General features: G+C 47.3%; 1 protein-coding gene across 1 annotated transcript in view; it reads right to left on the bottom strand.

Moving 5' to 3' along the window:
- Positions 1 to 325: 325 nt before the first annotated feature.
- TRIO (trio Rho guanine nucleotide exchange factor) overlaps positions 326 to 26,927 on the bottom strand; it is a 335,145-nt gene continuing 308,543 nt past the window's right edge. Inside the window, exons 42-57 of the mRNA XM_063086904.1 lie at positions 25,117 to 25,206; positions 24,407 to 24,499; positions 23,609 to 23,659; positions 23,261 to 23,338; positions 22,121 to 22,312; positions 19,998 to 20,175; positions 17,049 to 17,845; positions 12,937 to 13,184; positions 11,327 to 11,465; positions 10,510 to 10,537; positions 10,133 to 10,295; positions 9,755 to 9,876; positions 7,034 to 7,112; positions 5,488 to 5,688; positions 3,190 to 3,328; positions 326 to 2,553 (exon numbers count right to left, since the gene is read on the bottom strand). Of these exons, the coding sequence (XP_062942974.1) occupies positions 2,011 to 2,553; positions 3,190 to 3,328; positions 5,488 to 5,688; positions 7,034 to 7,112; positions 9,755 to 9,876; positions 10,133 to 10,295; positions 10,510 to 10,537; positions 11,327 to 11,465; positions 12,937 to 13,184; positions 17,049 to 17,845; positions 19,998 to 20,175; positions 22,121 to 22,312; positions 23,261 to 23,338; positions 23,609 to 23,659; positions 24,407 to 24,499; positions 25,117 to 25,206 (3,141 nt within the window). The 3' untranslated portion in view covers positions 326 to 2,010. The remainder of the gene's footprint in view (positions 2,554 to 3,189; positions 3,329 to 5,487; positions 5,689 to 7,033; positions 7,113 to 9,754; positions 9,877 to 10,132; positions 10,296 to 10,509; positions 10,538 to 11,326; positions 11,466 to 12,936; positions 13,185 to 17,048; positions 17,846 to 19,997; positions 20,176 to 22,120; positions 22,313 to 23,260; positions 23,339 to 23,608; positions 23,660 to 24,406; positions 24,500 to 25,116; positions 25,207 to 26,927) is intronic.

Below are 26,927 nucleotides of genomic sequence, written 5' to 3'. Positions count from 1 at the left end.
TCCAGTTACACACCAGTGTACTGAGTTTGGTGTCTGTGAACCAGTCTGCAGGAACCTGACCAACTCCCATTTCTGGCTATGTACAGCAGATTCCCAAATCCAGAATGTTCTGCCCCCCCCGCCCCATGAGGCCTGTTTCAGTCTCTCTCTCAGTGATTTCTATTTCTGACTCAACAGTGACCATTTTAAATAAAAGGCCTAACACAAAAATCAGGCAAATATGTTTAATTTTTTAAAATAACTGATGGCAAAATAAAATATTTACATCACATCATACTGTGTAAACATGTAAGGTCTCTGTACAAAGAAATATACATGCAAAATAATGTAAAAATTTAACTGAAATAAAAGAAACAATACACAAATAAAAGTCATGAGGTTACGAATACACATCCAGTTTTGAATCCAATTTCTTTTAAAAAGTTTCTGTACAATTTTACAAGAACAAACAAACAAAAAACCAACAAAAGAATAAATAAAATACATTGGAAGCTGCAAAGCTTAACTATGCCAGTTTATGGCTCAAGACCCAGGTGTCTGGCTGGCGTAGAAGCAGGCTGGTCTCTTTTTTAGTGTATTTCACACAACAAAGATAAAAAGACATCCAGAAAAATTCAAGCGTGCCCAGAAACCCAACCTCTTTTATGGAAAGGACTCTTCGCACCAGCGTGAATTCTGCCACAGTGACACAGGCATGGGGTACCAGCCTCAGGGCGGCTAGTGCTTAATTGGCTTTTATTTCTTACCAAAAGCTCAAAATCCAGCCAATTTTTGTACAGAAAGTTGCACTTCAAAAAGTCTAAAAAGTAGTAAATGTCCAGACTGATTTTGGAGAAAAAAAAATAATACTTTGGCATTCTGAATAATAGCATAATAAAATTTAAAACATTACCCTATTATCCAGTTTTATATTCAGAGTATGAAATCACTTTTTTACAGTCCTCAAAACCAACAAATGTCACGAAGAGTTAAGTCTCCTGGAACCGATGGCACAGGGCTGCTACCCTACCCCATCCCGCCCCACCCCTCCCCAGCACACACACAAAACCATAAAGCTCACTGTACGAAGTATGTGCTTTTTCTATATATTTATTACAGATACAACAGAGGTCTTCATAAATAGTTGCATAAAATGTTAAAGCCACAACATTGCACATGATATGAAATAAAACCAAAAAACCCCCAGTGAGTGCATTTACATTATTTTCATCTGACTGTATACTGCTCAACAATCTGACTGACGGCTTGGGGTAGGGTTGGGGGAAGGGGGCAGTGGGGGCAGGACCCAACCTGATGTTCTCATTTGATGGGCAGACCCTTGGACTCCCCGAGAAGGCCCAGGCAAGGGGTGGGTATGGGAGGGGAAGGTAGGTGGGGCAATGACAGACTGAAGGCAGGAACAGTCTTATATACAAGTAAGGCCTACATTTCATCAGAGCAAAACAATTCATTCTATTTTATGCAAAAGTTTGAGGTTCAATGCATGTTTCAGAAGCCACCTCTGGCGTCCAGTGAGACGCGCACAGACAAGATGGCTGGAAAAGCCCTGGGCCAGGTGAACACCGAGCTCTAGCCGAGGCTGTGGGAGCAGCCGCCACCTGGGTGAGTCTTCCCCAGAGATGTACAGTATCTTTGTTTTGTTCGTTAACACCAGTGGTTGAACATAGGCATTCTGTATCCTTGAATAAATCTTGAAAATGTTAAATTTGCAAAATTCTATTCATGTTCATGTAAAAAAGTATCTTTTTATTTTTTGCAGAAACCTGAATAAAATACTGTGTTACAGCAATGCGATCTCTGCCTCCGGCAGAGTGTAAGCGAAGGTCCTCCACCCCAGCGCAGCTTGCAGCTCCGAGTCCCAAGCACTGCTGAGCACAGCTCACTTGGAATGCAATTTCACACGATGAACATACCGGCAGCTGATCAGTTCGGTTGATTTGTTTCTCTTCAAAATTCAAATTAACAGCTGATTGGCAGGTGAAAGAGAATGAGAAAGAACTTCGAGACAGGTCAAACTCTAGGCAGAAGCCTGCTCTGTAAGAAGTTTTTAATGCTACGGATAGGTCGAACATCATTCTGGTGTTTGCGCCGCTCAATGAAGGAAGTCAGTCTGGACGTATCGAGGACGCCCGTGCCTTTGCCATTGCCGGCCTGCAGCCACTGCTCCTGGAGGGCCAGTGCAGCCGAGGGACGCTTGGCAGGGTCCTCCTGCAGGAGGAAACACACAAACTCCTTGGCCTTCTGGCTAACTCCTTTAAAGTAGTCATCTGGGAAACTAAAGTCTAATCGGCAAATGTTCAGGCAGGTCTCTTCCACACTGTCGTCCAGGAAGGGGGACACGCCGCTAAGAAGGACATATGTGAGCACTCCAACACTCCATGTGTCTGAGGTCAGGGAGACAGGGTTCCCAAGGATGATTTCGGGGGCCGCAAATTCCGGGTTCCCTAGTAACTGGTGGATGTAGTAGGTCGTGTTGAGTTGGACAGCATCTCCAAAGTCAGCCAGTTTAATGGTTGGCTTGGCTAAACTCTGATCCACCAGGATATTTTCAGGCTAGAATACAGGATAAGACAACTGTCATTTTCAAACAAGCCCAATCTTAAACTTACTTGTGATGACTGTCAGGAATCTGTGGTGAGGTACAAGGAATGCACCAAGTCAGCTACAACAAACTTCATGTGCACAACAGGAAGGACCCCTCAGCACGTAAGGAGGAAAAAAGTGCTAGAGAAACTGCTGCCCTGGCTCGAGGCAGAGCAGCTCTCTGGAAATCTAAGGGCCAAGGAGCCTTATTAAACAAAGCCAGTTTATGAGGCTGGGTATTCATGTTTCCTCCCGGCACTAAGAGGAATACTCTCTTCCCTTTCTAAGTTACCACTGACCCAGTCCCATACCCACTTAGCAAAACCCACAGGAACTTTCTGAAAGTCTCACAAAACGCTGGAAGATCATGAATGTTCACCAGTCAGTACGTTTCCATTACGCACCGCACACGGCTGAATACAGACTCTCGGAGACAGAGGTCAGGAATCAGTGCTCCCATTCCCACCCATCCCTGTCTGTCCCCAGTCTCCTGCAGGGCTCCCGGCCTGGCTTCAGAAGTCAGGCTATGCGAGGGCCTCCCGCGTCCCATGTGGCTGAGCTCGGCCTGGTCAGACCTGCCCTAGTCCAGCCCCGGGGCCTGCCGACCTTCAGGTCCAGGTGTGCTATCCTGCAGTTGTGAAGGTACCGGATGGCTTCCAGAACCTCCCCCAGGTGCCCTCTGATCTTCCCTTCAGTGAGGCTTCCCCATCGCACCACGCAGTCCAGGAGACGGCCCTGGTCAGCTCTACAGAGGGAGAAAAGAGTGACTTTGTCGTGATGTTCTTCAATGTACACAACTCTTCAGGCCAATAAGAAATAAACACATTGAAAGCATCCCGATTATGAGTGTTTCACCACGCTTTTAGGGTCGTACCTCCACCTGAAGGCCCAACTAGACAAGGAGGGTGATTGTTTTTGGAGCTCATCGTGGAGATGCCAGTGGGGAACAGAGCAGTCAGGGACCCAGCCCTGCTTCTGCTGATGGAGGGGATGGCATGGGTGAGCTACTGGGCCATGCCCTGGCTTGCAGCAGCCACTCTGCAGGCATCTGCTGAAGGAAGGGAGGAAGTTACCTGCCCCCTGGAGCCTTGGCTTCCCCAATGTAAAATGGGCAATGTCAATACTGAGTGAGATAATAGAAGCAAAGAGCCAGCCAATAACACAATACAGTAAATGATGAATGTGGCACTCAAAAGTCTTCCCACTCAGAAATCACTTTTAGTATTTAAAAAGCATTTACACACGCTGCTAATGTGCCAGGGACTAAATGCCTTCTATCAATTTATTTAATCCTCATGACTTTCTGTGCTTCACTGTCCCCATTTTATAGATGAGGAAACTGAGGCACTGAGAAGGTAGGCAACTTTCCCAAGTTCACAGGTAGAGAAGCCAGAGTTGGATAGAGGTGGTCTGGGCTGGGCCTCTCTGAGAACTGGCTTAATGCCGCCCTTGTTTGCAAAAGAGAAATTTATAGGACGATCAGCCACCTGTCTAGTAAAGGAGAGTGATCAATGAGACTCTGGTAGTAATTTGTTATGAAAACAAATCCTGTTAACATATGATGAGACCAAATCATGTAGTTTTCCAGTGACAAGAATGACAGCTGAAAGCACTGAAATTTTACACCTAAAACGGAAAATTTTACACCAGAAAAAGCCGTTGAGTTGATTTCTGACTAGGATCAGGCAATAGTTCTTATTCAAAATCCCTGGGGAGAAGGAGCAGGGGCTGTTGGTCGTCCTGTGTCTATAGCCAGGAAGGAGCTCCCAGGCCAGCCTCAGTTGGGACATTGGCTCTTCAAACCCTCTCCTGCCAGGCCCACAGCAACACTCCAAAGTAGTCACGATTTTGAAGGACATCAAGGCTGAGAAATGAGTTCAAGAGTGAAGGGGCAGGGACAGAGACCAGAGTCCTCTTTGTACAGAGGGAGGCCCGGCCACCTGCCTTGTGGCCACATGATGGGTTTTCCATCCCAGAGAGTGGCGCTGGAACATAGGCCCCGTCAGGTTCTAGGGGAAGTAGCCACACAACCCTAGTGGGCAGGACCCCTGAGACACCCCCCGTCCCCCAAGGCACTGAGGGTGCCAACCCTGCCCTGTGAAGACTGTGAGGTAGCCCTGATGTCTCTTTAAGGACAAGAACATAATAAACAGAACACCAGGCACAGGCTTAGAGTCCCTGCAAGAAGGGTCCTGATGTGAGCCCCGCTGTCGCAGCAGGCCTGTCAATTCTGGGGAGAGGTCCTGCTGCTCCTGCTCTCCCAGGAAGAATGCGTGCAGATTCCCAAACGGTGGCAACGGGTCTGACCCTTGCCAGTGGAAAAGAAGTTGTAAAATCCGAGTAAATGTAGGAAATGACTCTCTCTAAAAAGGAGGACAGGAATATTTAAGAAGCTAAATGCAAAGGTGTTGCACACAGATGAGAGTGCCCAGCTGCAGGGTTTCTCCACCCTGGCGTTGCTGACGTTTGGGGCCAGGTCAATCTGCTGTGCAGCGGTCCTGGCCTTGTAGGAGGTTGAGCAGCTGCCCTGGCCTCTCTACCCACTAGACGCCAGGAGCACCCCACCTGAGCTGGGACAGAGATGGCCTGGCCCCTTGGGACCTTGGGACACCAAGTGGGTCTGCAAGGGCTGGCTGAGGACCGGCAGAGCCTCGTGTGTTGGGAGCTCTGACACTAGCTCGATGCTCCCGTGTGGGTGGTACGCGCTGAAGGTGATGCTTCTTTCTGCCACCACTGGAAGGCTCTGAGACTGTGGGCTCTGACTAGAAACATGTTTTTTAGAATTTCTTTGGATTCTAAAAACCTAGTTTCTAGCCTTCCTAGAGAACAAACAAAAACAAGAAAACCACTCGCAGCTGAGGCTGTGGGCTACAAAGATAGGGAGGAGGTCAGGTGTGTACGCACATTTCTAAAACCAGGATGTAGCTGGTGGGGGTCTCAAAGGTGTCCAGGAGGCCAACAAGGAGGGGGTGCTGGAGGTTCTGCAGGATGCCAAGCTCATGGGTGACCTGGTCACGCTTCATCAATTTCTTGTTCACAAACTTAGTGGCCACTGCTCGTTTGGTTCCTTTCTGATCACATTTCTTAACGACAGAGAATCTGCCCCTGTAAAAGTACGTGGAGAAGATCATTTTCAGAGGACTCTGAGGTATGTCAAGGAGAAAAGACTCTGTGACCCTAAATGAAATGAATCCCTGTCCGAAGGCCCTGCACCTCCCTCCTGGAAGGAGCCCCGATTTCCTCACATCTGTGTCTGGGCAGGCCCCGTGGCTTCCTGCGACCACAGAACGTGGCAGATGTAGCGGACTGGGTCAAGGACGGCCCCCACTTTGCTACTTCTCCCATCGAGAGGTAGAGTCTCTTTCTCCTGCTCTGGAAGCTGGGCTGCCGGTGACTGGTCCTGACCCACAGGATGTGGAGCAGCAGGGGCTGACTGCGGAGGCTGGGCCTGGAGAGGCCTTGTGGCCTCTGCTTCTGCTCTTTTGGACGCTTCCAGCAGCAAGTGAGGAAGCCCGGGGAGTTGATGTGTAAAGAGGCCAGTGTCCCAGACATGGCCTGAGGCATGCGAGGGAGGCATGGGTGCATCTGATGACCGAGCCCAGGACAGCCCAACAGGACAACTGCCCAGTCCACCCACAGCACTGTGAGGGGTGACACGTCACTACTGCTGTAAGACAGCAAGTGCTGGTGTGACTTGTTATGCAGCTAGAGGTAACTGACAGAGCCGTTTAAGAGGAGCCGTGTGATCCAGTCTGGCTCCGGGAATCTAAGGGGAGGTTGCTGGGTGGAATTTCCTGGAAAGTGCTTCAAAAGAGACCAGCTCAGCTGTCACGCGTCCTGGCCTTCCTCCTCCTGCTGCATAGGCTGTGACGCCTGGACGCGCCAAGGATAGCAGAGAAGCCAGATGTCTCATGGCATTGCCGAGCCACTGCCCAGCCCTGGCTGTTCCTGCTGGAGAAAAACAGCCTCTCCACATTGAAACCTGTTTCTTTGTTTGTGCAAGAGGACCTCGATACTCCATCTAATTGTGGTGCAATGCTTCTAAATCTCCATGCACCGCTGAAACCTGACAGGTACATGCAGCCTTTCTCAACTGGGATTCCAAGAGAGAATTCAGTCCTACAAGAAGCGTTTTGAGTGACTCTTCTCTGAATTCTCCCAAGGATGGTACACAGCTATTCTAGATGCACAGGCGAGAAGCTAAGTCATTCCATCAATGGATGGCTCATGGCATGAGGCCTTCATTCTCTCTTGGAACCTCACTGAAAACGGCTTCTGTACTTCCTCAGTGTTTACTATCGAAAGGCAATTACAGGTTACACTTCACATACAGGACACAGAATCTCCAACTGCTGGCAAAACACACAGTTTCACGTTATGGGTGTATTCCTACGGTGTGTTATATCTTGCATTCTGATCTTTGGGAAGGGCTCTAGGCTTTATATCATACCTGCCAAGCTCAGCCACTTCACTGTAGAAGGAGTCAAAGTTGTCCTTCCAGGTCACCACGATCCCATCACTCCCTGGACCTGCAAGAAGAGCAGCGTCTCCCTGAGCTCGTCCTGTGCGCAGCTCCTCGGGTAAGAAGTCTACAGACCTGCGCTGTCGCACACGGCAGCCACACCGGCGGCTGAGCACGTGACCTGGATGTGCCGTGAGTGTAAAGCACACACTGCGTGTTGGGACTCGGTATACAAAATAGGAAGTGTTTTTAAAATATTGATTTCATGTTGAAATCAAATATTTTGGATATACTGAACTGAAAATGTGCTCGTTAGAAAAATTTTAAGTTGTACATGTGGCGTCCATTTTCTCTGCTGGACAGCGTTGCTGGAGTCAGTCCCCTCCCGTTCACCCGGCCACACGGCCTCAAAGCTAGGCTGGCCTCTCATCTCAACGTCTCTTCTCATGGCCGTGAGAAATCAAGAGTGCACTATCTTTACTTAACGTTCAAAGGGTTCATATGGCTAATATATCATTAATACACTGTAAACATGGATAGAATTTTATTTTATAAGTGCCAGCTGTAAATCACTTGTCAGTAAGGAACTAGTATTATACATGCTCACAGGGAAGTAAGGTATTCTTTATTTTTAATAAAGTGTTGCTGCAAAAAGCAGCGTTAAGACGTGTGTCCCACCCAAGCATCCCAGCTACCAGGAGGCACAGCTTCTGCCACGCTCCCGAGCCTTCCATGGCTGCCCAGCTCTCTCAACCCTACTGATCTAGCTTCTCTCTCTACATGGGTCCTCCTCTGCCCTCTCACCTGCCCTGTGCTGCAGCCCAGGTAAAGTATCTGCTCATCCCATCCTCACCTGAGCTTTCTCTCACCTCTGCCTAGGTTGTCACCGGGAATGGTTTCCTTAAACAAGCACGGTCTGATTTGTCCTTCCCAGCTCCATGGGGGACGTCACCTCCTCCAGGGGCCTTCCCTGAATCAGTCACGGCTGGAGGTCGCTCCTGTAACCTCTGCTGGGGTTCCGCCTGCTTACAGGCCAGCACTGTGGCCCTACTTGACCATAAATGAACCCACATCTGATCCATCTCTGAAACCTCACAGAAACCAAAATATCCCCCTCCCACACACCTGCCAAAGCCCTGAATACTCACTGATGGGCAGACACAGGGAGCAATGACTTCCTTTCAATCACTTATGCCAAAGGAGACATTTTACTCTGTGGTCTTTTTTGTTAATACCAACCCACTCTCACTCCTCTGAAAGGCTTTACAAACAGTAAGGCTGGTGATTCTGATGGCCACTAAGTCATGGCTAATGCCTTCCTGATTATGGCTTCTCCCACAGGTTATGAAGCACTGATTTAGAAAAATAAAGTTATCTCACTAGGCAATTTTGAAACATCTACCAAATCCCATTAAGAAATGGTGGACTTTTACCTACATAAGGACAATACTTTCCCCTCTTCCTTTTGTACTGACAGGACTTGCTTACTGCTGTTATGCTTTAAATAAACATTTTTACTCAAGCATTACAAGCATATAGAAAGCGTGTCAAACATAAACGTCAGCTCTTTAACCACCAACCAGATCAAGAAACAGCATCACAGTGACCAGCAGCCCCTTGGCTCCTCCAAACCACACCTCCTCTTTTTTCACTAACAGAAACCATGGCCCTGACTGTGGCACGACAGGGCTCTCTTTTTGTGTCTTTCTCTAGGGTACGGTTATGGGGCCCGTACGTGTGCGTCCTCATGGGTATAAGACCGATCAATAGTCTGCCCGATGAGATGATTCTTCTAAAGACCTTTAAGAGACTGCAGATGGTGATAATCATGCTCTTCCTTTTCCACGATTTTCCCACTCTATCTCCATGGTATGAACAGTCTTACATCTTTCTAATCACCCTTAGCTTTCATTAGTGACTTACTGAAAAAAAAAAAAAATCACCTATAATTTCTGTGGTATGTTCTAAAAAATTAGAAAATCAATATATAATTACAGTTAGGAGAAAGACTCTCGAGATCTGTTATACAGCATGGTGTCTAGAGTTAATGATGATAAACTGTATTCTTGAAAAATGCAATACACTGAAGTGTTCTCACCACAAAAATGATTACTACGTGAGGTGATCATCTGTTAATTAGCTAGATTTATCTATTCCACAGTGTATATATACTTCAAAACATCATGTACACGATAAAGACACACAATTATATGTTAAATTAAAAAAAAATTTAGAAAATCAGTGATTCTTTACTCTCAATTTCAAGATTTTTTTGTCCTGTGCCATGAGCCAAAGATCAGAGCATGTCCTTTCTCTGATTTAATGAGGTTAAAATATATGGAATTAAGATATATGGGATAAACGTTCTATGACAAATTCTGTTGTCTACACCCAGGGTGCTCTAGGACTCCATTCGCCTTTTAGTTTGGAGTTTTATTTTCCCCCTTGGAAGCAGCTTCCCACCCCTGGAGCAGGTGCAGGATGGATGAGGACTCCCGGCCGCCCTGTACTGCACAGCCGGCCTCCGCCAAACGCTAGAGACGCTAGTCAGAGATCAGTCAACAACTGTCGCCTTCTGAACATCAACCTATGTCAAGTGTAGGCCCGATGAGTGACTTACTGCTCTATATTTCCAGCCAAGTCAAGAGTGGGGGTTCTTTGGACCTGAGGAGACGCCGGGGAGGCGTGTCCCATGCTCAGGTGGCTTACCTAGCACTCTCAGGCTGGCTGAGGAGGAGGCGGAGCCCATGTCGTTCACAGCGACACATGTGTAGATGCCATCGTCTTCCGTGGTCACGCCGACGATCTTCAGAGTGGCCTCCCCCAAGTCACTACCGCACAGATGAGACACACTGGGCGTCAGAAAGCTCAGCACCTGGTTGCCAGCTCTAGCTCAAGGACTGACGAGTTTTAATCAGCTCGTACGGCACGGCCAGCTGTGATAAGTGTCCTCATGGAAGGAGTGAGCATGCCGAGGGCAACCTGGGTGATCCTCACATCAGCCACAGCGGAGTGGAAGTTTCCAGTTACATGTAACCAGGTCGTGCTCCTGGCCGTGAAACCCACCCCAGAGCGGGCCTCCCTCACCTGTAGGAGATGCTGTAGTGACCATCGTTGATCAAGGTGTTGTGCTCAGGGCCCTTCCAGGTGATCGAAGCTTTGGGGCGGCCACAGACTCGACATCTAAGAACAACGGTCTCCCCTGTCTCACACGTGACCTCACTCAAGGGAATGACGAATTCTGGGGGAACTGCAAGAGAGGAGAGTTGGTAAATGCCAGTCCCCCTCGGCGCCTCTCCCATGCCACTGACGCATCCTTAACAAATTAACAAGACCTAAACTGCCTCCCAATCCCAGAACACCATAGAAAACCCATTTCCAGAGGTTACACTTGAGAGTTCTGAAACATGCCCTGCAGACCTATAAAGTCCCCAAGACGAGAAGGAAAAGGTAATAGAACTCACCGTCATATATGTAGTTGGGATTGAGAAGCTGAAATAGAAAAAGCAAAAAGGAATTAACCAAAAACATGAGTTATTTGAAGGTATTTTACATTTATTACAGGACTATAATTATTATTAAAAGGTTAGTAAAAATTGGCTTGCCTGGGTGTTGTCAAAATAGACCATGTTTTGACTGCACCTAAAAGCTTCATGACATACTACTGTATTTTCCTTAATACACACAAACACGAAAATGTCGCTTAAACTTGAAGATGTCAGTTTTTCTCATCCTATATGCTGAGTCCATGTGGTCCTTAAATCCCTTCCTTTTTCAGAAGGGCCAGGGCCCTGACCCAGGTGCTTGGACACCCTTTCAGGAGAATTTTCTTTTTCTCCAGGCAAAACCCACACAGGATTAAGCAGTCTCATCACAGAGGATTACAACTGGCTGCTGCTACCTCCAGGAGAATTTGCTAGAGCCAATGAAGCTGTGTCCTGCATCAGTCACTTCCGCTCTGCTCTAAGGCTGAAACAATGAAGGAAGTCTGAGCCACAGCTTCTCTGCACTGTTTCTGAGAATCCAGTCTCTGTGCTAGCTCTGGGAACCTAACCATGTTCCTTGTAGGATGCATGCATCCCTGTGCCAGCTAGCACAGTCCCAGATGAGCCCTCTAGCAAGACCCTGCCAGATGCTGCTGGCAGGGCAGAGGAGGGCGGTGTGGTAGATGGAGACGTGCCCAAACCAACCCAGGCTCCAGGTCCGTGCAGCATCTTGCCCCCTCGCTGAGTCCTTCTGCTCGTGGAGGGCAACACAGCTTCCTGGAGACGCCACACTCACCTTCACAGATACCTTGTTGCTGAGTCCCTCCCGTGATTTCCGATAACCGTTCTCTAACTTGCCTTCCCTTTTGCCGTCTTTATCTTTTTTCTCAGATTTTTTTCTTAAACGGAGTGCTGTGTGCCAAGATGTTGACTTCCTAGCAGCAAAAGAACACATTGTTAGTATTATGCTTCTCCAACGCTCAGCAAATGATACCTGGAAATATTAGAGAAAAGCTGAATATTCAACTTATGCGTATATACAGCAACTGAAAATCCTCTAGTAACAGTCGCCTATGCTAAAGAAAACTTCCCTGTAATTCTCAAGAACCAGGAAATGAAATCAACAATTTCTTAAATCAAATTTTAATGATTAAAATATAAAGGTACTTATGACAGTTAATTTTGTGTGTCAACCTGACTGGGTCATAGGGTGCCCAGATATTTGTTCTAACATTATTCTGGGTGTTTCTGTAAACATGTTTCTGGATGAGATTCACATTTTAATCAGTACAGTAAAGCAGACTGCCCTCCCTGTGGGTGGGCCTCGTCCAATCATTTGAAGGACTTCGAACAAAAGGAGGGTCCTTTCAAGCAAGAAGGAATTCTCCAGCAGACCGCCTTCAGACCTCATCTGCACCACTGGCACGCCTGTGTCTCCAGCCTGCTGGCCCACACAGCAGATGCAAACATGCCAGTCTCCATAACTACATGAGCCAACTCCCTATGATAAATCTGTACCTCCATGTGTATCCACATGCACCCTGTTGGTTCTGCTTCTCTAGTCAGAGAACCCTAATATACAGCCTAAGAATATGTTTTGAGGAAACAAAGTATATAAAATGGATTTTTTCCTCTTAGATTTGTCTTAAAACCACTTTACTGAGGTATGGTTGACATACAAAAAGATGTCAAATGGGATTCCCAAACAATGTACTAAAACATATATTTCTGCACATCAAGGAGAAACAGGATGAGGGACTGTCACAGGAAAAGCAGAGAGGCTCTCTGCAGCCTCCCTGAGGGTGTGGGAGCCGAGGCTGGAGATGCAGCCTGTGCTGCAAACCTCGCCAGGTGACAGCCACGTGTGGAGAGGACATGACAGCATCAGTGCCTTTGTGTCTGCTCTTTCAGAGACTTCAAAAGTCACTGAAAGCATTAAAGTCCTTTAATGCTTCCACTCCCAGAAACCATGTGGCTGGCAAATCCAGGGAAGGCAATAGTTTTAAAAACCAGCACCCAAATTCAGTTTTCTTTACAATAACACTTAATGCAGCCAAATTGGCTTCGAGTTTTTTAACTGATTAACCTTCTAGTATCTAAGGTGTGACTGTCATGGCATCACACAGGTCTTTACTTGCAGCTTAGAGAATGAGTGTCTTCACTGACATTCCCCCAGTACTGACACACACTAACATGTTAGGATTCCTCGGAAAGTCCTCATCCCCTATCCAAGACCCCCAGAGACTAAATTATTATCACGCCCTATTTCGTGACCTGCAAAAGCCGTGTGTTTCTAAACGCAGGTTATTAAAAGAACCTGCAAGGATGAGTCCGAGGGATGGAGGCCACCCATCTCCATTTTGGGTTTAAGCATGTTGCTTAGAAATAAACAAGTCAGGCACTCACTTGAGAGTCCCATCGGGGTTCTCCACGATGACTGCACTGGTGTGGCCCAGGACGAAGCCTGGAATCCAGCCCTCGGCTGCGGGGCACTGGTCGGTGGCGGCGCGGAACACCAGGAACATGTTCTGCTGATTGCTGGCCAGAATCTGAACGACCTCTCCTTGGTAGACGTTTATCTCATCCTCCTTCACTGCCGTGTAATCGTGTGTCACCAGCATGGTGGAGATGTTGCTACTGCTGCTACTTTCACTCTGCGGGGAGAGAGGAAGATGACACAGGCAGAGAGCAAATGGAGTGAGATCTGACAGCATGGAACCACTCGCCAGGGTGCGCCCGGCCCAGAGCAGGGCTCCCCACACAGAGATGCACTCGCTTCCTTCCACTCTCTCCAGCTAACTCTGTGCAACTTTTCAACAACTGAATACAGGATTTCTCTACAAAGCAATTTAGGAACAACCTAAAAAAAGTCACTGCAATGACGACACTTTACGCCTAGAAGCTCGATATTATTACAGTCCGATCTTCCTCGCACCCTCACAGGAACAGCTCATTCTTCATGGTGATACCACACTAGGTTATTCCTGACCCAGGCACAGTAATGCCACTGTGAATGCCATGCTCACTTAAAAAAATATATACAATTTTAAAGCTGCAGGGAAAAGCTCTTTGGCTCACAGACAGATTGGATGATGGAAAAGTCTTCAAATCTTCCAGATAAAACGTTCAGTGGGAACGCATATTCCAGGATCATGCTAAGCTGCTGGCATGCCTAATCCTTTCTGCCTCTTCTTCCCTTCAAAAAGGTGGAGTACCTGAAAGTAAATCAACTGCTACCCTGCTCTTATGGAGAGTTGCTCTGTCTCCACTGTACGTTCCTCGGCGGGTGGCCCTCCTAGGAGTGTGCGTGATCCAACTGTCCCCAAGGCGCTATTGGTATGGGGACACAGGGCTGCTCACCTGGGGATGCCAACCTCACCCTTATCCTGCAGCCCCAGTGGCACCTTATCTCTTTGGTCACAGTGACTCACATGTGGTATAGCCAGTCAATACGTGTTGAGTCAACAAGGCTAGATTGCAAAAGTCAAAATGGTTTCTTAAGGTCCTCCCTGGGCATACAAACCAAGTAGCGTTAGCTGCTGAGTAGAAGACACATGAATGATAACACCTCTCATTTGACGAGGACCTATTGCTCTGGGATGGAGGAGAAAGCTGAGACCACTGCAGACTCCTGAGCTACATCTTGCCCACGGCCCGTCTACCATGTTAGGATGTGGAAACGGCATCTCATGCCCTGGTCCCGTTAGAGCTTGTTCTCAGAGCTTCCACCGATGACGCTGTCAGCATGTTCACAGACTCCCACGACTCCACAGGCGTGAACTTCTGTGGGGCTCAGACGCCCCAGGCGGGTCCTGGGTCGGTGCAGATTCAACACCTGCTTCTTACTCTGGTCTACTGAGCTGTCGTCACGACATGCTGGAGCAGATGGCTGACCGCTGTCCCGAGCCAGCCGAGGGGACGAGTGGGAAGAGACCCTCCTCCATGAGGCCAAGCCTGGGAAACCCAACCAGCCAGCCTCTGGGAATTCCAGGGGCCAGGGCTATGAATCTTGACCTGCAGTGGGTATTTAAAGTAAAATGCGCTGGAGCTGCCCAGCTCTCGTTCCTCGTCTCTGCCAGGGAGGAGCCCGTTTGCTTGTTGCTGTCCCTCACAGGTGCCTGCAGCTTGCCTGTGACCTCACTGCTAGAAAGGACGCCGTTACGTGTCGGGCTGTGGCTTGTGCACACTCATTTATACAACGTACCGCAACACATACTTTTCAGTATTCTGACTTACATAGCAACACCCAACAGCTCTGAGATTACGTAGCCAAATGTGCTAGAAAATGTAAACAAGAAACAACTTCTGTCGCCTACTGCTTTTGGTAATATATCACAACAGGCTACATTTCATAATTCGATACTTTGCCACAATACTACCTATTAGTATTTCCTAAACACCTCCTATGTGCCAGGCTGTGCACTATGCATTTTACATCTGTTCCCAACAGTGAGAGCTTGGCGGACTGCACAGCTCACCCGGCCTGAGAGAGAAAGGCAGGGCCGGGAGTGACCGCGATGTGCCTGTGCTTACTGCTGCCCGGGGGGCAGGTGGATCAGAAGGCCAGACCACAGGGCTGCAGAAAGGGCTGGCACAGCCACTGTCTAGGGTGACCCAGATCCACTCCTCTCAGCAGAACTTTGCAGAAGGTGGCATCTACAAGGGAAGGAGGACCCGGGCTGTGGTAGGCGCAGCTGCTTGGCTGTGACCGCAGACAGCTCCACAGAAGGGGTCAAGTATGGAGGAGGCCTTTGCTGATCTTCCAGGGGGATAAGAGCTCTACCGGGTGACGGCTCCTTTTAACTAATACTTAAGAATCCTAGATGATATTTTCCAATTCCACGTTCGGCCTCTGGCAGTCTTTCAGGCCCCTAGAGTACCTGTGCAAGGTATTTTGACTAGAATGCTGTTTGGCAATTCCCTTTCCGGTTACCTACCACACACAAAAAAGAGGGAGGCAGAAACCAAGGGCAACTTCCCCAATCTAAAACTCGCTGGAACATGTGCTAACCACAGACGGTGGCTTTGTCTCAGATGAACATCCTGATAAAGCTGGGCTGTGGCCATTACTGGTGTCTACTCATGACTGTCCAGAAAGACCAACATTGGCGCCTGCGCTGCAACAGCTGAAATTTTAATGGGAAAGCGTCCAGGTTAGGATGAACTCGAGAGATGCTAACTGGCTGATTCTGTAAGGGTCACAGCTGTAAGGCCATGCCTGGATAGTGAGTATTTAGCTAGGTGTCGGCAGGTGCAGCTTGTCACTGGGTTTTCTGCATCTTTTTCTCTGACATCCACGGTGGGATGCTCACCTGCCTACCCAGCATCTCCAGTCCAACCAGGTCACCTTGCTCTGCAGGACACAGCAAGGTGCCCATAGTGAGGACGCCAGGGCAGTCACTTATGTTTGAGACTCAAGTGCAAATACATATACCAAGACCCATTTCTTAATTCCTTCCTCAATCAATTATAAAGATTGAGCTTAATAAAATATATAACAAAAAAGAGGAGAAAAGAATAAGACCAGATCAACCCAAATACAACATTAATCCAAGTCCAGCAGAAAGAGAGAAACATGCAAAAGCTGGCTTTTTTATATACACACGCAAAGAAACACAGACCCTTTTAGGGAAATGATTAGTGAACGTATAAAGTAATCAAACACACACTCATTAGAACGGCTCCATTCACTCACGCATGCCTTCAGGAAAGTGTTACGGGCCGGTGTCTGCTGTGTAGGAAAGTTAGGTAGGACAGTGAGGAAGCCACAAACCGCGAGGGCTGGGAGAGAGCGGAGGAGCGGCCACCGCAGCAAGCCTCCCTCCTGCTCAGAACACAGCGTGAGCGACAGTCGAAGGAGAGGCGGAAGGCGGCGCCCCCTGCTGGACAGACGCAGAGACGCTCCCGCAGGCGGAGACCGCAGCGGGCTCCAGGTGCCCCGAGCGGTGGTGTCTCTCTCTCTCTGTCTCTCTCGCAGAGTGAAACTTGGGGTGGAGTAACGTTCCCCCTGGATAGCTTCCTTCCCCCCATTTTGCCAGCTTAGTCTGCTTTGAGTTTGCTGTTGGAAATTTTCTTGAGGAATTTTTTTTTTTCAGCAGGAGTCAAAAATGATACAAGGATAATTTAAGGCATAAAAGAGCAAAATCAAGCGATGAGCAAAGAGCTTAAAGTGCACAGATTCCAATTTAAATAGGAGGCGGAGAGCAGGGACAGGCCCTCCAAAGAAGAGCCGTGAGAAAGGCAGAGGCCACAGAGGACGTCCCGGGTGCTCTGCGGGCTGGAAGGTCGGAAAGGCCTGGAGCTGCGGCTTTCCCAGGTTAAGGAGGCGCGGACAAAGCAGAGCGAGTTAGTAGAGACCGAGCGGTCACTGAGGCCCGGGTGTGCGCGCCCCGAGGGCGGCCGGAGCAGGCGGTCACCGCAGCAGAGCCGGGTTAGTAGAGGACACGGCGACAGGTTTAGGAGGGCCGGCGGGACAGAGGCAATGGGGCGGGCGGGCGCGGGCCCCCCGGCGCTCTTACCCCGTTGCTCTGGGTGGACTGCACCGAGTGCTCGCTGGCCGAGGAGCACGTGCTCATGCGGTCCGTGTCCTTGCCGGGGGCCGCGTGGCGGTGCGTCTGCCGCTGCAGGGAGTCACTGTCCCCCGGGAAGGTGAAGGAGCCGGGACGGCTGGCGGGGGAGGCAGGGATGGAGCTCCAGAAGGAGCCCCCCTTCTGCAGGGGGCTGCTGGGGGGAAAGGGCTCCTTGCCAAAAGGAGAAGGGAAGGCGGCGGAGAGAGGAGAGTTCAGGGGTGAGACGGCCCCAGGCCTGGGCTTTCCCAGGGGCAGGGAGCCCAGGTTCGCCCGCGAGTCCTTGGCGCTTCCGTCCTGGCTTGCCCCAGAGGCGCTCCCGGCCGATTTCCTGGGGCTCTCCAGCACCTTCATCTTGGGGATCGGCTCCGTGTCTCGCTCAGCACCTTCACAGTCTCCACTGGGGTGGGGCCTGCTGGGCTGGCCAAGGCCAGCCTCGAGGACCAGGCTGCTGCTGGGGGCAGGCAGTGAGGGGCTGGGAGTGGACATACCTGACATCTTGTCTGCCTCTGCCTGGCTCGAGGCTGCAGAGGAGACCAGCACGGGGGGGTGGTGTCTGACAGGCTGGGGGATCCTGGAGGGCCTGCTTCTGCTTGAACTGGGGCCGCCGCAGCTGCTGGGGCCGCTGCCGTGGCCACCACTGCCACCACTGGGGGCCCCGCCGCCGCCACTGCCCCCGCCCCCGCTGCCCCCGCTGCCGCCGCTGCCCCCGCTGTGATTCCTCTGGTACTCGATTGGTGACGTCAAGGCTGTAAAACAAGCAACACAGCGGAAGACTCAGTCAGGCCACCAAGAAAAGGCAAACTTCAGGGCAAAGGGAAAGGGAACATAAGATTATCAAAAGGAAGTGCCAGGCTGGAATGTCCCATGGGGTAAGTAATCCAGGCAGTGTGTCGTCACCATGATCTGTACACAGCCCCCACTTCCTCGAGGCTATTCTGCTGCAAGTTAAAATTACTTCATCAAGGGACCTATGGTGTGTGCATGAGTGGGCGGTACAGAAGGTGGAGTGAATGAGCACAGTGCTGAGACTTCACCTCCCACAGCTGGCAAGCAGAGCCTCTGCATCCCCGCCAAGTGCAGGACAGTCCTATCCACCTGGAGCATCTCAGACAAATGACGGGTGTCAGCGGGAGGACCAGAGTGCACTGCCGGGGAGATCTGACTAGGACTCCCTCAGGTACCAACTAGTGCTCGCGTGACGGGAAAGGTGGTTAGTCTAGCATCTGCAAAGGTCTTCTGTAAGCCAGAGGGTTAGGCAAAGGAGAAACTGGCTGAGAGTTAAGTAACCCCCCAGATCCACAGGCAGAGGCGGTTTCACAGACCACCTTGGTTTTGCAGGTTGGACAAAGCAGACAAGGGAAGTGTATAGAGCCCCACAAGGGCCCTGCTGGTCGGGAGGCTGTCCCAGCTCTCGGCTTTAGTGATTTAGTGTTGTTATGTAATCATCTGTAGGAAAACACAGGAATCACGCCGAGTAAGATATATGGAAAGACTAACAGATTGTTAAAATGTTAAAACCTTTGAGCAATAGGATGATCAGATGTATCGCCCCTGCCTGGGAAGCACTAGGCAGCGGTGAGAGAGCATCTGTGAGCAGAGGTATTGGCCACAGCCTCTTTCGGAGATAAAGGGAGACAGGAGGAGACTACTGTGTCTAGAGCTCCCGCCCCCTTCATGATCTTGTTTAATCCTCTGGAGTAGGAATTATTACTGTTGGTATTACCTAGGCTGAGTGGGGTAAGCTTTAACATCATGGCCTAATCATGTTAGCAACTTGGGGGCAGTTCACTTTATTTCAAAGACAATGTTGAAAGTTTTGAGATTTCCCAATCCCATGCCATGAAATGGCATTTAATGCACCACTTAAAAACAACACATTTAAGGAGACCTGCATTCGCTCACGGCCATGGGAGCTAAACCTCCTCCTATGTGCACAAGAATGGTCCCTCCCCACCTCCACGCATCCAATTCTAACTGCAAATGTAACTTGCACACTTATTAGTGTGCAAGCTGAACAGAAACCTGGAGTGAACACCCAGGCAGCCGATTACCACTTAGCCCAAAATGCCATGAGACTTCAGATTTTTCACTGAGTGCCTATGTTCCTGGCTCTTCAATGTCACACAAGATGTGGAGGTGGTTTTCTTGTAACAGAGCATTGACAACATCCTGTTAGATGGGGGTACAGATATAGCACATGGATGTGAAGAAAAGGACACAGAGGACAGATGAAATGAGTCTAAAGTTCCTGACTGAATTCTCGAAGTTCTTCACTGATCACCCTATTAAAACCAGAGTGAAGGCAGTGGTCACAATGAGACATGGCCTGTGTTAAGAGGTGAGGGAGGGGCAGCACGACCACTGTGCTGTGCGGCTCCTCCATACTCTCCAAGTCAGGGAGGCTGGGAGAAGGAAACCAGCTCCTGTTTTCAACAAGCAGGGTGGTAAGGGTGTGTGATACACTCGTGAATGTTCCAGCATCTTTGCCAGTTCCACCTGCGTCTCTCCTTCTTGCACACCCCTCTCCCGAGGACAGGGCCGCAGTGTACGTTCTGCACAGGACAGAATGGAGCAGGACATTCCTGAGGGGCCCAGGCCATGAGCCAAGGGCTGCTCTCAATCCTGACTGTGCCACCAGCAGCTTGTGGGACTCTGGCAAATTACTAACCCCTCTGTGCCTCAGCTTCCTCATCTGTAACACAGAGACAACAGTACTTGCCATGCAGGGTGGCGTGAAGATGAAAGGAAGCACTATCTAGACAGTGCCTAGAACAGGGCCTGAGGTACAGTACGTGCCACGTGCTGTCATTATTATTAACGTGCAGTGGGAGAGAGAAGACAAAGAGAAATGTGTACTTTATGAAAAGAAAACACATCTAGTATGAGAACGCACATTACCATTTAAAAAATTGCGCTGGTTTTCTAAAATTTGGTTGATTTCATGGATCCATGTTTGCCGGACACTCGGACTGGATGAATGCAGAACGAAGGTCTCCACCATGTCACCCGTCCTTGATGTCAGAGCAAATTTACAGGGATCATTTTCCACATTTTCCTCCAGGCAAAGGCAACTCACCTTAAAAAAATTAAAGCATTATTCGCAATCGCTAAGAGTTGAAAGCAACCCAAGTGTCCATCAACCGAGGAATGAACAAAACGTGGTATATACATACGATGGAGTATTATTTAGCCTTAATATGGAAGGAAACACTGACCCATGCTACTACATGGATGAACCTGGGAAACATCATGTTAAGTGAAATCAGTCAGTCACAAAAGGACAAATCCTGTACCCTTCCACTTACATGAAGTCCCTAGGGTAGTTAAATTCACAGAGACAAAGTAGAATGGGGGTTGCCAGGGCCTGCTGGGGGTGGGGGGAGTGGGGAGCTAATGTTTAATGGGTACAGGGTTTTAGTTCTGCAAGATGAAGAGAGTTCTGGAGATGGATGGTGCTGACAGTTGCACAGCACTGTCAATGTACTTAGTACCACCGAAGTAGGCACTTAAAAATGGTAAAGATGATAAATTTTGTGTTACATGTATTTTACTACACTAACAAATTAAAGTGCATTTATCCCTGGCCAAGGGCAGAGTGAAGTTCATCCTGTGTCAAACTGAAACAATGACTTATTGCTTGAGCTTCCATTTTTACTGCCTCAGAAATCATTGTCATGAAGCCTTTCAATGCCTCTTGTAACTCAGGCACACAGGGATCGTCAGGGGTTTAAGCAATAGTTTGCTCAATTAACTAGAAATGTGGGCCTGGGACTACCTGTTTCCAAAAACGCCTCTAAGATGACCCAGTGTTAATCCCTTAGTTGCTTCCCCAGGAATAACATGACACCACTTAAAAACTCTCAAATATCAATAAAACGTGTCATAAATTTGTATGTGATATCATGATCTAAATATGTAATTTTATAGAAGCAGAATACGTAAAATAGTGTATAGGGAATTTCTAAGAGGCTGGAGTGGTTTTCTGTCAAGGGACTTGTGAAGAGAACAGGAGAGAAGCTCCAGTGGTGGTGGGTGGTGTGTGGCTCTGGGCACAGAGGTCTGCGCCAGGCATGGCTTCAGAGGGCAGTGCTGGGGATGGCATGAGAAGTAGAGGCTACCAGCCCTGCTTCCCGCAGAGGCAGCCTCCTCTCCAGCCTGAAGGCTGTGCCTAGGGACAACACCCACCCCAGGCTGCTGGAGCCGGACAGAGGAGGACGTGCTGTCCCACATATCCCGCCTGTAGTGCTATAAGGTCTGCAGGGCTCAGCGGTCTGGGAGGGTCCCTGTGCCTGGCTCTGATGGGGACCATGGTGGCTTATGGCAGGAGGCTCTACAGAGGGAAGCACATTTCCCTACTGACCTCAGGCCTGCACAACTGCAGAAGTGGAGGGAATGAGGGGTGGGAAGAGTGTGCGCCTTTCCCAGGGATCATCTGCTGGGACCTCAGGCCTCCCCCTCTGCTATTCTCTGTCTCACCCTTGGTCTGTCCCCTTTACTGAATTTAGGGCCATATGCAATTATTTCCTTTGTGTGTGTGTCTGTCTTTCTGTCTCATCAGAGGGCAAGCTACATGAGGGCACAAAGGGCGTCTGTCTGGCCCATCTCTGGAACCCCTCACCGGGCACTGAGTGCTCAGTACACCTCCTTGCTGAATGCAGGAAAAGAACAGGACATTCTGGTCATAAAGCAGTACTCCAAATCTGTGCCTCTAAATGTCAACAAGTTTTACATGATCCTAGAGGAGGTGGTGCACAAATGCTACCCAAGACCAGGTCTCCTCGTCATGATAGAATGAATGGCTGTAATCACACAGAGGCATGTGCAGGACACTAGCCACTCAAGAAAAAACACATTAGAAAGAGGGATTGGGTGAACTGAAAGGTTCTGAGACACACTAGAAAATTCTGTAAATATTTAATAAACCATATATCAGGAGCCACCATCATTGAAAAGGAAGCAGTCTATCAGTGCAGCAGGGACAAGCGCTGGCACAGGTGAAAACCCACACGGACACCCATTACCTTGATACTGTTCTTAAACAGGAATCCTGGCATGGAGAAGCCCTTCTTTTTATCAAGTGGTTCACTGAATATGACGATCTGCTCGAAGAGGAAAACACGCCTCTCTTTGCAGCGAGGCAGAAGTCCTGTGTCTTGGTCTGTGACCAAGAACGTGTCCTGCAAGAGCAGTTTACCCTGGGCAACAATTTTACCCTAAAACAAGAAAAAGGGGGCAAAGGAAGGGAAGAAGAAAACATTGCATTCAAAGTTATCTGAAGTTCTGCTTTCTTAGATTTCCTCCCGCAGAATAATGAATTTTTCTTCTATTAATTTATAGCGTTTATAACCTTTTTTCTTTTACTATAATGAGTTCTTAGTCCCAAACAGAACAATTACCTAAAGTTTTTGCCAATCTTGATATTAACCACTGGCCTTAGTTATAATCAGAGATTCAAAGTGGAATCTTAAAGCATCTACTTTACACTGGAACAGTGGCTCTTAAGCCCAGGACCAGCAGTGACAGCATTATCCAGCAGGAACGAATTAATTTGTGTTTTCAGAAGCCCTCCAGGTGATTCTCTGTGTGTGTAAGCCTGAGAACCACAGCACTCGAATGTTAAACCCAAATTCTCTAGCAAAAACAGGAGGCAGGAAAAATAAAAACTTCTCCTATCTCCTTACTCAATAGTCAAATTAAAAAAAAAATTCTGGTTTTGAATCCATCTTTAGGATACATAATAGGTAATATGTAATATAAGGAGTCTCTGGCAACTCACATGAAAGTTTGCTGGATTAATGAGGAATACAGTGACCCTGAAGTCAAGCTTCCAGGGATGACACAGGGTAGGGGCCTCCTATATTAGTTATATCCATAACTAACGTGGTTTTAAAGGAAACTCGTCTCTTAGAGAGCTCAAGAGACAAAGCACAATCCTGCTTGTTTCTGCCATGAGGCGCTGGGCTTCCAGTAGAGGAAGTTCCCAAAAAAGCAAATCAAATGCACCAAAAAGAAGTTTAAAGAAATTAACAATAAAGTTGAAGTAAAGTGAGAGAAGACAGAAAACCAAGCAAAAAGGATCAGCTTTCCACATGTGGAGAGAAATCATCCAAGACAAAAAGAAAGGGATGGAGGAGCCTTCTACAGAACAGAAGCCGCATTACGTCAAATCCCTGCAGCCGCCCAACGTTCATCATGTCGTTGCACCGCTTCGGGACTATGCACATGACCTCCACGGCTCTCTGCAGGCAGCAAGAAAGCAGGGTGAAAGTTCAAGTTCCCTGAGGGACAGTCTGATGTGCTAACCCTTAACTGCACCCCCGAGTTCAGATCCTCTCCCCGCCACTCTCTAGTGTGCGGAGGGCACATTGAGATGCACCGGAGAGACCCCGTCACCCATGCAATGACCCCTCCCAGGGGCAGACCTCAGTGCTTGGGAACACTCGGGATTAGAAGAGCCTGGTGGGGAGGGTGGGGAGATTTGGGCAGGTGCAGCCAGTGACACAAAGTACCTCTAATTCTGACGTATCCAGGCTAGCTTTTTTGGAATACTTGAGGAAGTCCTGCAAGGGAGATGGAGAGAAGGACATGATAACAGAGATGAGGACAGGAGCAGCTGACCTTTCTGATCACTTGTGTCATGCCAGGCACTGGGTTCAGCACTTTCTTTTCTCATTTTATTCCCTCAGTAATGCATCAAAAAGGTTTCCTTCTGTGGATTTCCAGCTGTGGTACAGCAAGTCAGCCCAGATCCATCTAAGGGTTCCTGTCTTATTTCAAGACAAGCTTTTGTCTCTCTTTATATCCAGGTCTTAAGTTGCATATGTGAAGGAATCACCAGATACTTCAATAGTCACTTTTATTGTGGAAAAATGTGACTTTCCCTTTAGTTTTGCTTATTAGAATTTAAAACAATCAAGAGCTATTGCTAAGCCAATAGAAAGGAATACACAGAGATTACAAATTTAATTTTATCCAAGAATCCAAGAAGATTAGAAAATATTTAAGGTTGACAGAGTTGAAGAAAAATTATTCACATTCCAACGTGTGTGATGGGGAAAAAAGTTCACCTTTACTGACATTTTGATGCAAAACTTGAAGCAAATAAAAAACTGAGAAAATAGTGTAAGGTGTCATTAAATTTTTAAAAATTTACTTTGAAATATTTAAAATCAGAAATAACAAGACTGCCTTGTTTTTTTTATAGGAACTATTCTCCTCACCGGCCAAACTCTTCCTTTCCCCCACCGAGTCCTGTCCTCTCACAGACTAACTCCTGACACTGGTGTCTGAATCTTGCATTTCCTCACCTTCAGTAACAGCTGATATTTCATAATTCTCTGCACTGGTTTGATCAGCAAATCTGTGAGTTGCAACCTGTGGCCAAGGCGCTGTTTTAAGTCCTGTGGTTTTAAAGGAGGAAAAAAGATCTTAAGTGCTGGGCACTAATTCATCATTTAAAGTAATTAATCACTAAAGGACAATTTTTTAGTCCTTGTACTTGTTACAAAGACTAACCCCAATATTGTCAGTAAAAGTAATAAGAAAAAAACACACACTGCACTAAAACCAACTAGTGCTTTGCTATTTCTCAAAATTTCCAAGTTTTACACCTTCACCTTTCTGAGCTGTTTTTCAGAGTAGCTTTTATGCTTGCTTAAAGGCCTTCTCTCAATTGCTTTCTTTTATTAATAAAACATGTATTTTTTTTAATTTATAGGCTAAAAGTTTAGATCATGAATTATTATGAATTTAATGAGCCTTAAGTTTAACAGTGATAAAAACCCTTATTTTTAACAGTGACTCCAGTCTTCTAAATGCCAGGGGGTATGACCAAAGACCAAATTCATATTCATTTCTCTGATTTATAGGAAAGAAAAATAAGTTCAGAACTCTTATCACTCAGGTTAAATTTCTAAGGATTGCTTAGTCTCCTGGGAAACCAACGATACTTTAATTTTTGGAAATCAATGGTAACAAAAGATTCAGAAATACTTTCTGTTTCTATCTTGGGTCTTACCTCAAAAAAGGTATCAATGTATTCTGACACAATGTGCTCAGACTTTGGTTTATTTTGACAATAAACTATGTACATGTGCAACCTTCTCTCCTGGAGATGAAAAAGGCAAACAGATGGGTTAAAACAGTCACAAGTTCAATTAGAATATATGAGCATATGCACATTTCAGCACATTCACAAAGGGAATTATCTTAAAACAAAGCTGCACGGATGAGTCTCCCGGGACGCATTCCAGGTTCATGACATAGATGAGCACTTGGCTTCCTGGCTCCAAAACCAGTCCTGCATTACCACTCCCTCACATATAGCAAACCCTTCACTTTACAGCACCAAATACCAGAGGCAGCAAAAGAATGCAGATCTTGATATTAGACAAAAAATTACTCCTACCCCTCCACATGCTGTCAATAGTCCTGGGAAGGCTGACTGTTTTTAGTACAGAAAAAAAGCTCTTTAATTTCAAATACTCAAGGCTGGGGAAAAAAAGGAGACAATGAGTTCCGTCTCCTCAGAGTGTAGTGTGTAGACACCTGGGGGCCCCTGAGGCCTTTCATGGGCTCCACTCGGTCAAAACTATTTTACAAATAACACTCAGATGTCATTTTTCTTTTCATGGTGCTGACATCTGTGCCGATGTGCAAAACCAATGGTGGGAGAAACCGTGGGCACCTTGGCAAATATTCTTCATTGCCACAAGTGTGCAGTAAAAAAATGCCAATTTCACCTAAGAAAGTCCTTGATGAAGTAATAAAAATGATTCATTTTATGAAAACTCAATCATGGAGTGTACATCTTTTTGACATTCTTGTGACGACGAGGTGGAAGCCTGCATTAACACTTCTTCTGTATACACAATCGTCTCAAGGAAAAGCCCTGTGCGACTGAGCTGTACGCTAAGCAAGTGCTCTTTTTACAGACCACCATTGTTACTTGAAAAAATGATGGACGCAAACTATAATTATTTACACTTGGGTATCTGACAGACTTTTTTTGAACACGAATGAAATAAGTCTGTCATTTCAAGGCAAACAACTGGCAGTGTTTGTTAATAAAAATTCCAGCTTTCAAGCAAAAAGTTAGAATTTTGGATAACATACATCTGCTGCCATGAACTTAACGATACATAAAGACTTTTCTGAAGAGATGGGTGGTAATGTTGAAAAAACCTGGTTTTTGGATATTATATAATGAAATGTGTCAACACCTGACAGATCTGCCTGAGTCTGTGAACCGGTATCTTCCCACTGTCTGATGCAGGATGTAAAGAAATCGTGCACAGGGGGAAAGAGCATCGAAGCACAAGATGGTTCAATGGATTTAATGTAAGAGTGAGGGAGAAGTTCACAGACAGGTTTTCAGATTTTGTGTTGCAACTAACCTTTCAGAAATGATCACTTCCTGAGTTTTGGTGTAGTATCTAAGAAAACTATAATTATAATTATTTGGAGAGACTATTAAAATACTCATCCCTTTAAATTATACATGTGTGTGAGGATGTAATTTTTTGGTATACTTTAACCAAAAAAACATATCACAGTAGGATGAATGCAGAAGCAGATATGAAAATCCAGCTGTCTTCTATTAAACCAGACATTAAAGACATTTGCAAATATGCAAAAACTCGTCATTAGTTTTTTTGAAAATAATAGTAGTTTTCCCTAAAAATACACACACACACACACACAAATTTTATGTTAACATACCTACTTTAGGTATACACATATATATCTGGTTACTGCATGAAACCCACTGCAAATACAGGTACAGCTCCATCAAATACTTGTCTGCTCACGGATACCCCAAATGTTCCT

The sequence above is a fragment of the Cynocephalus volans genome, chromosome 2 (genome assembly GCF_027409185.1).
Source record: "Cynocephalus volans isolate mCynVol1 chromosome 2, mCynVol1.pri, whole genome shotgun sequence".
Taxonomy (NCBI): Eukaryota; Metazoa; Chordata; class Mammalia; order Dermoptera; family Cynocephalidae; genus Cynocephalus; species Cynocephalus volans.
Note: the sequence above shows the minus strand (reverse complement) of the source record. Positions and strands in the feature narration are given on the sequence as shown.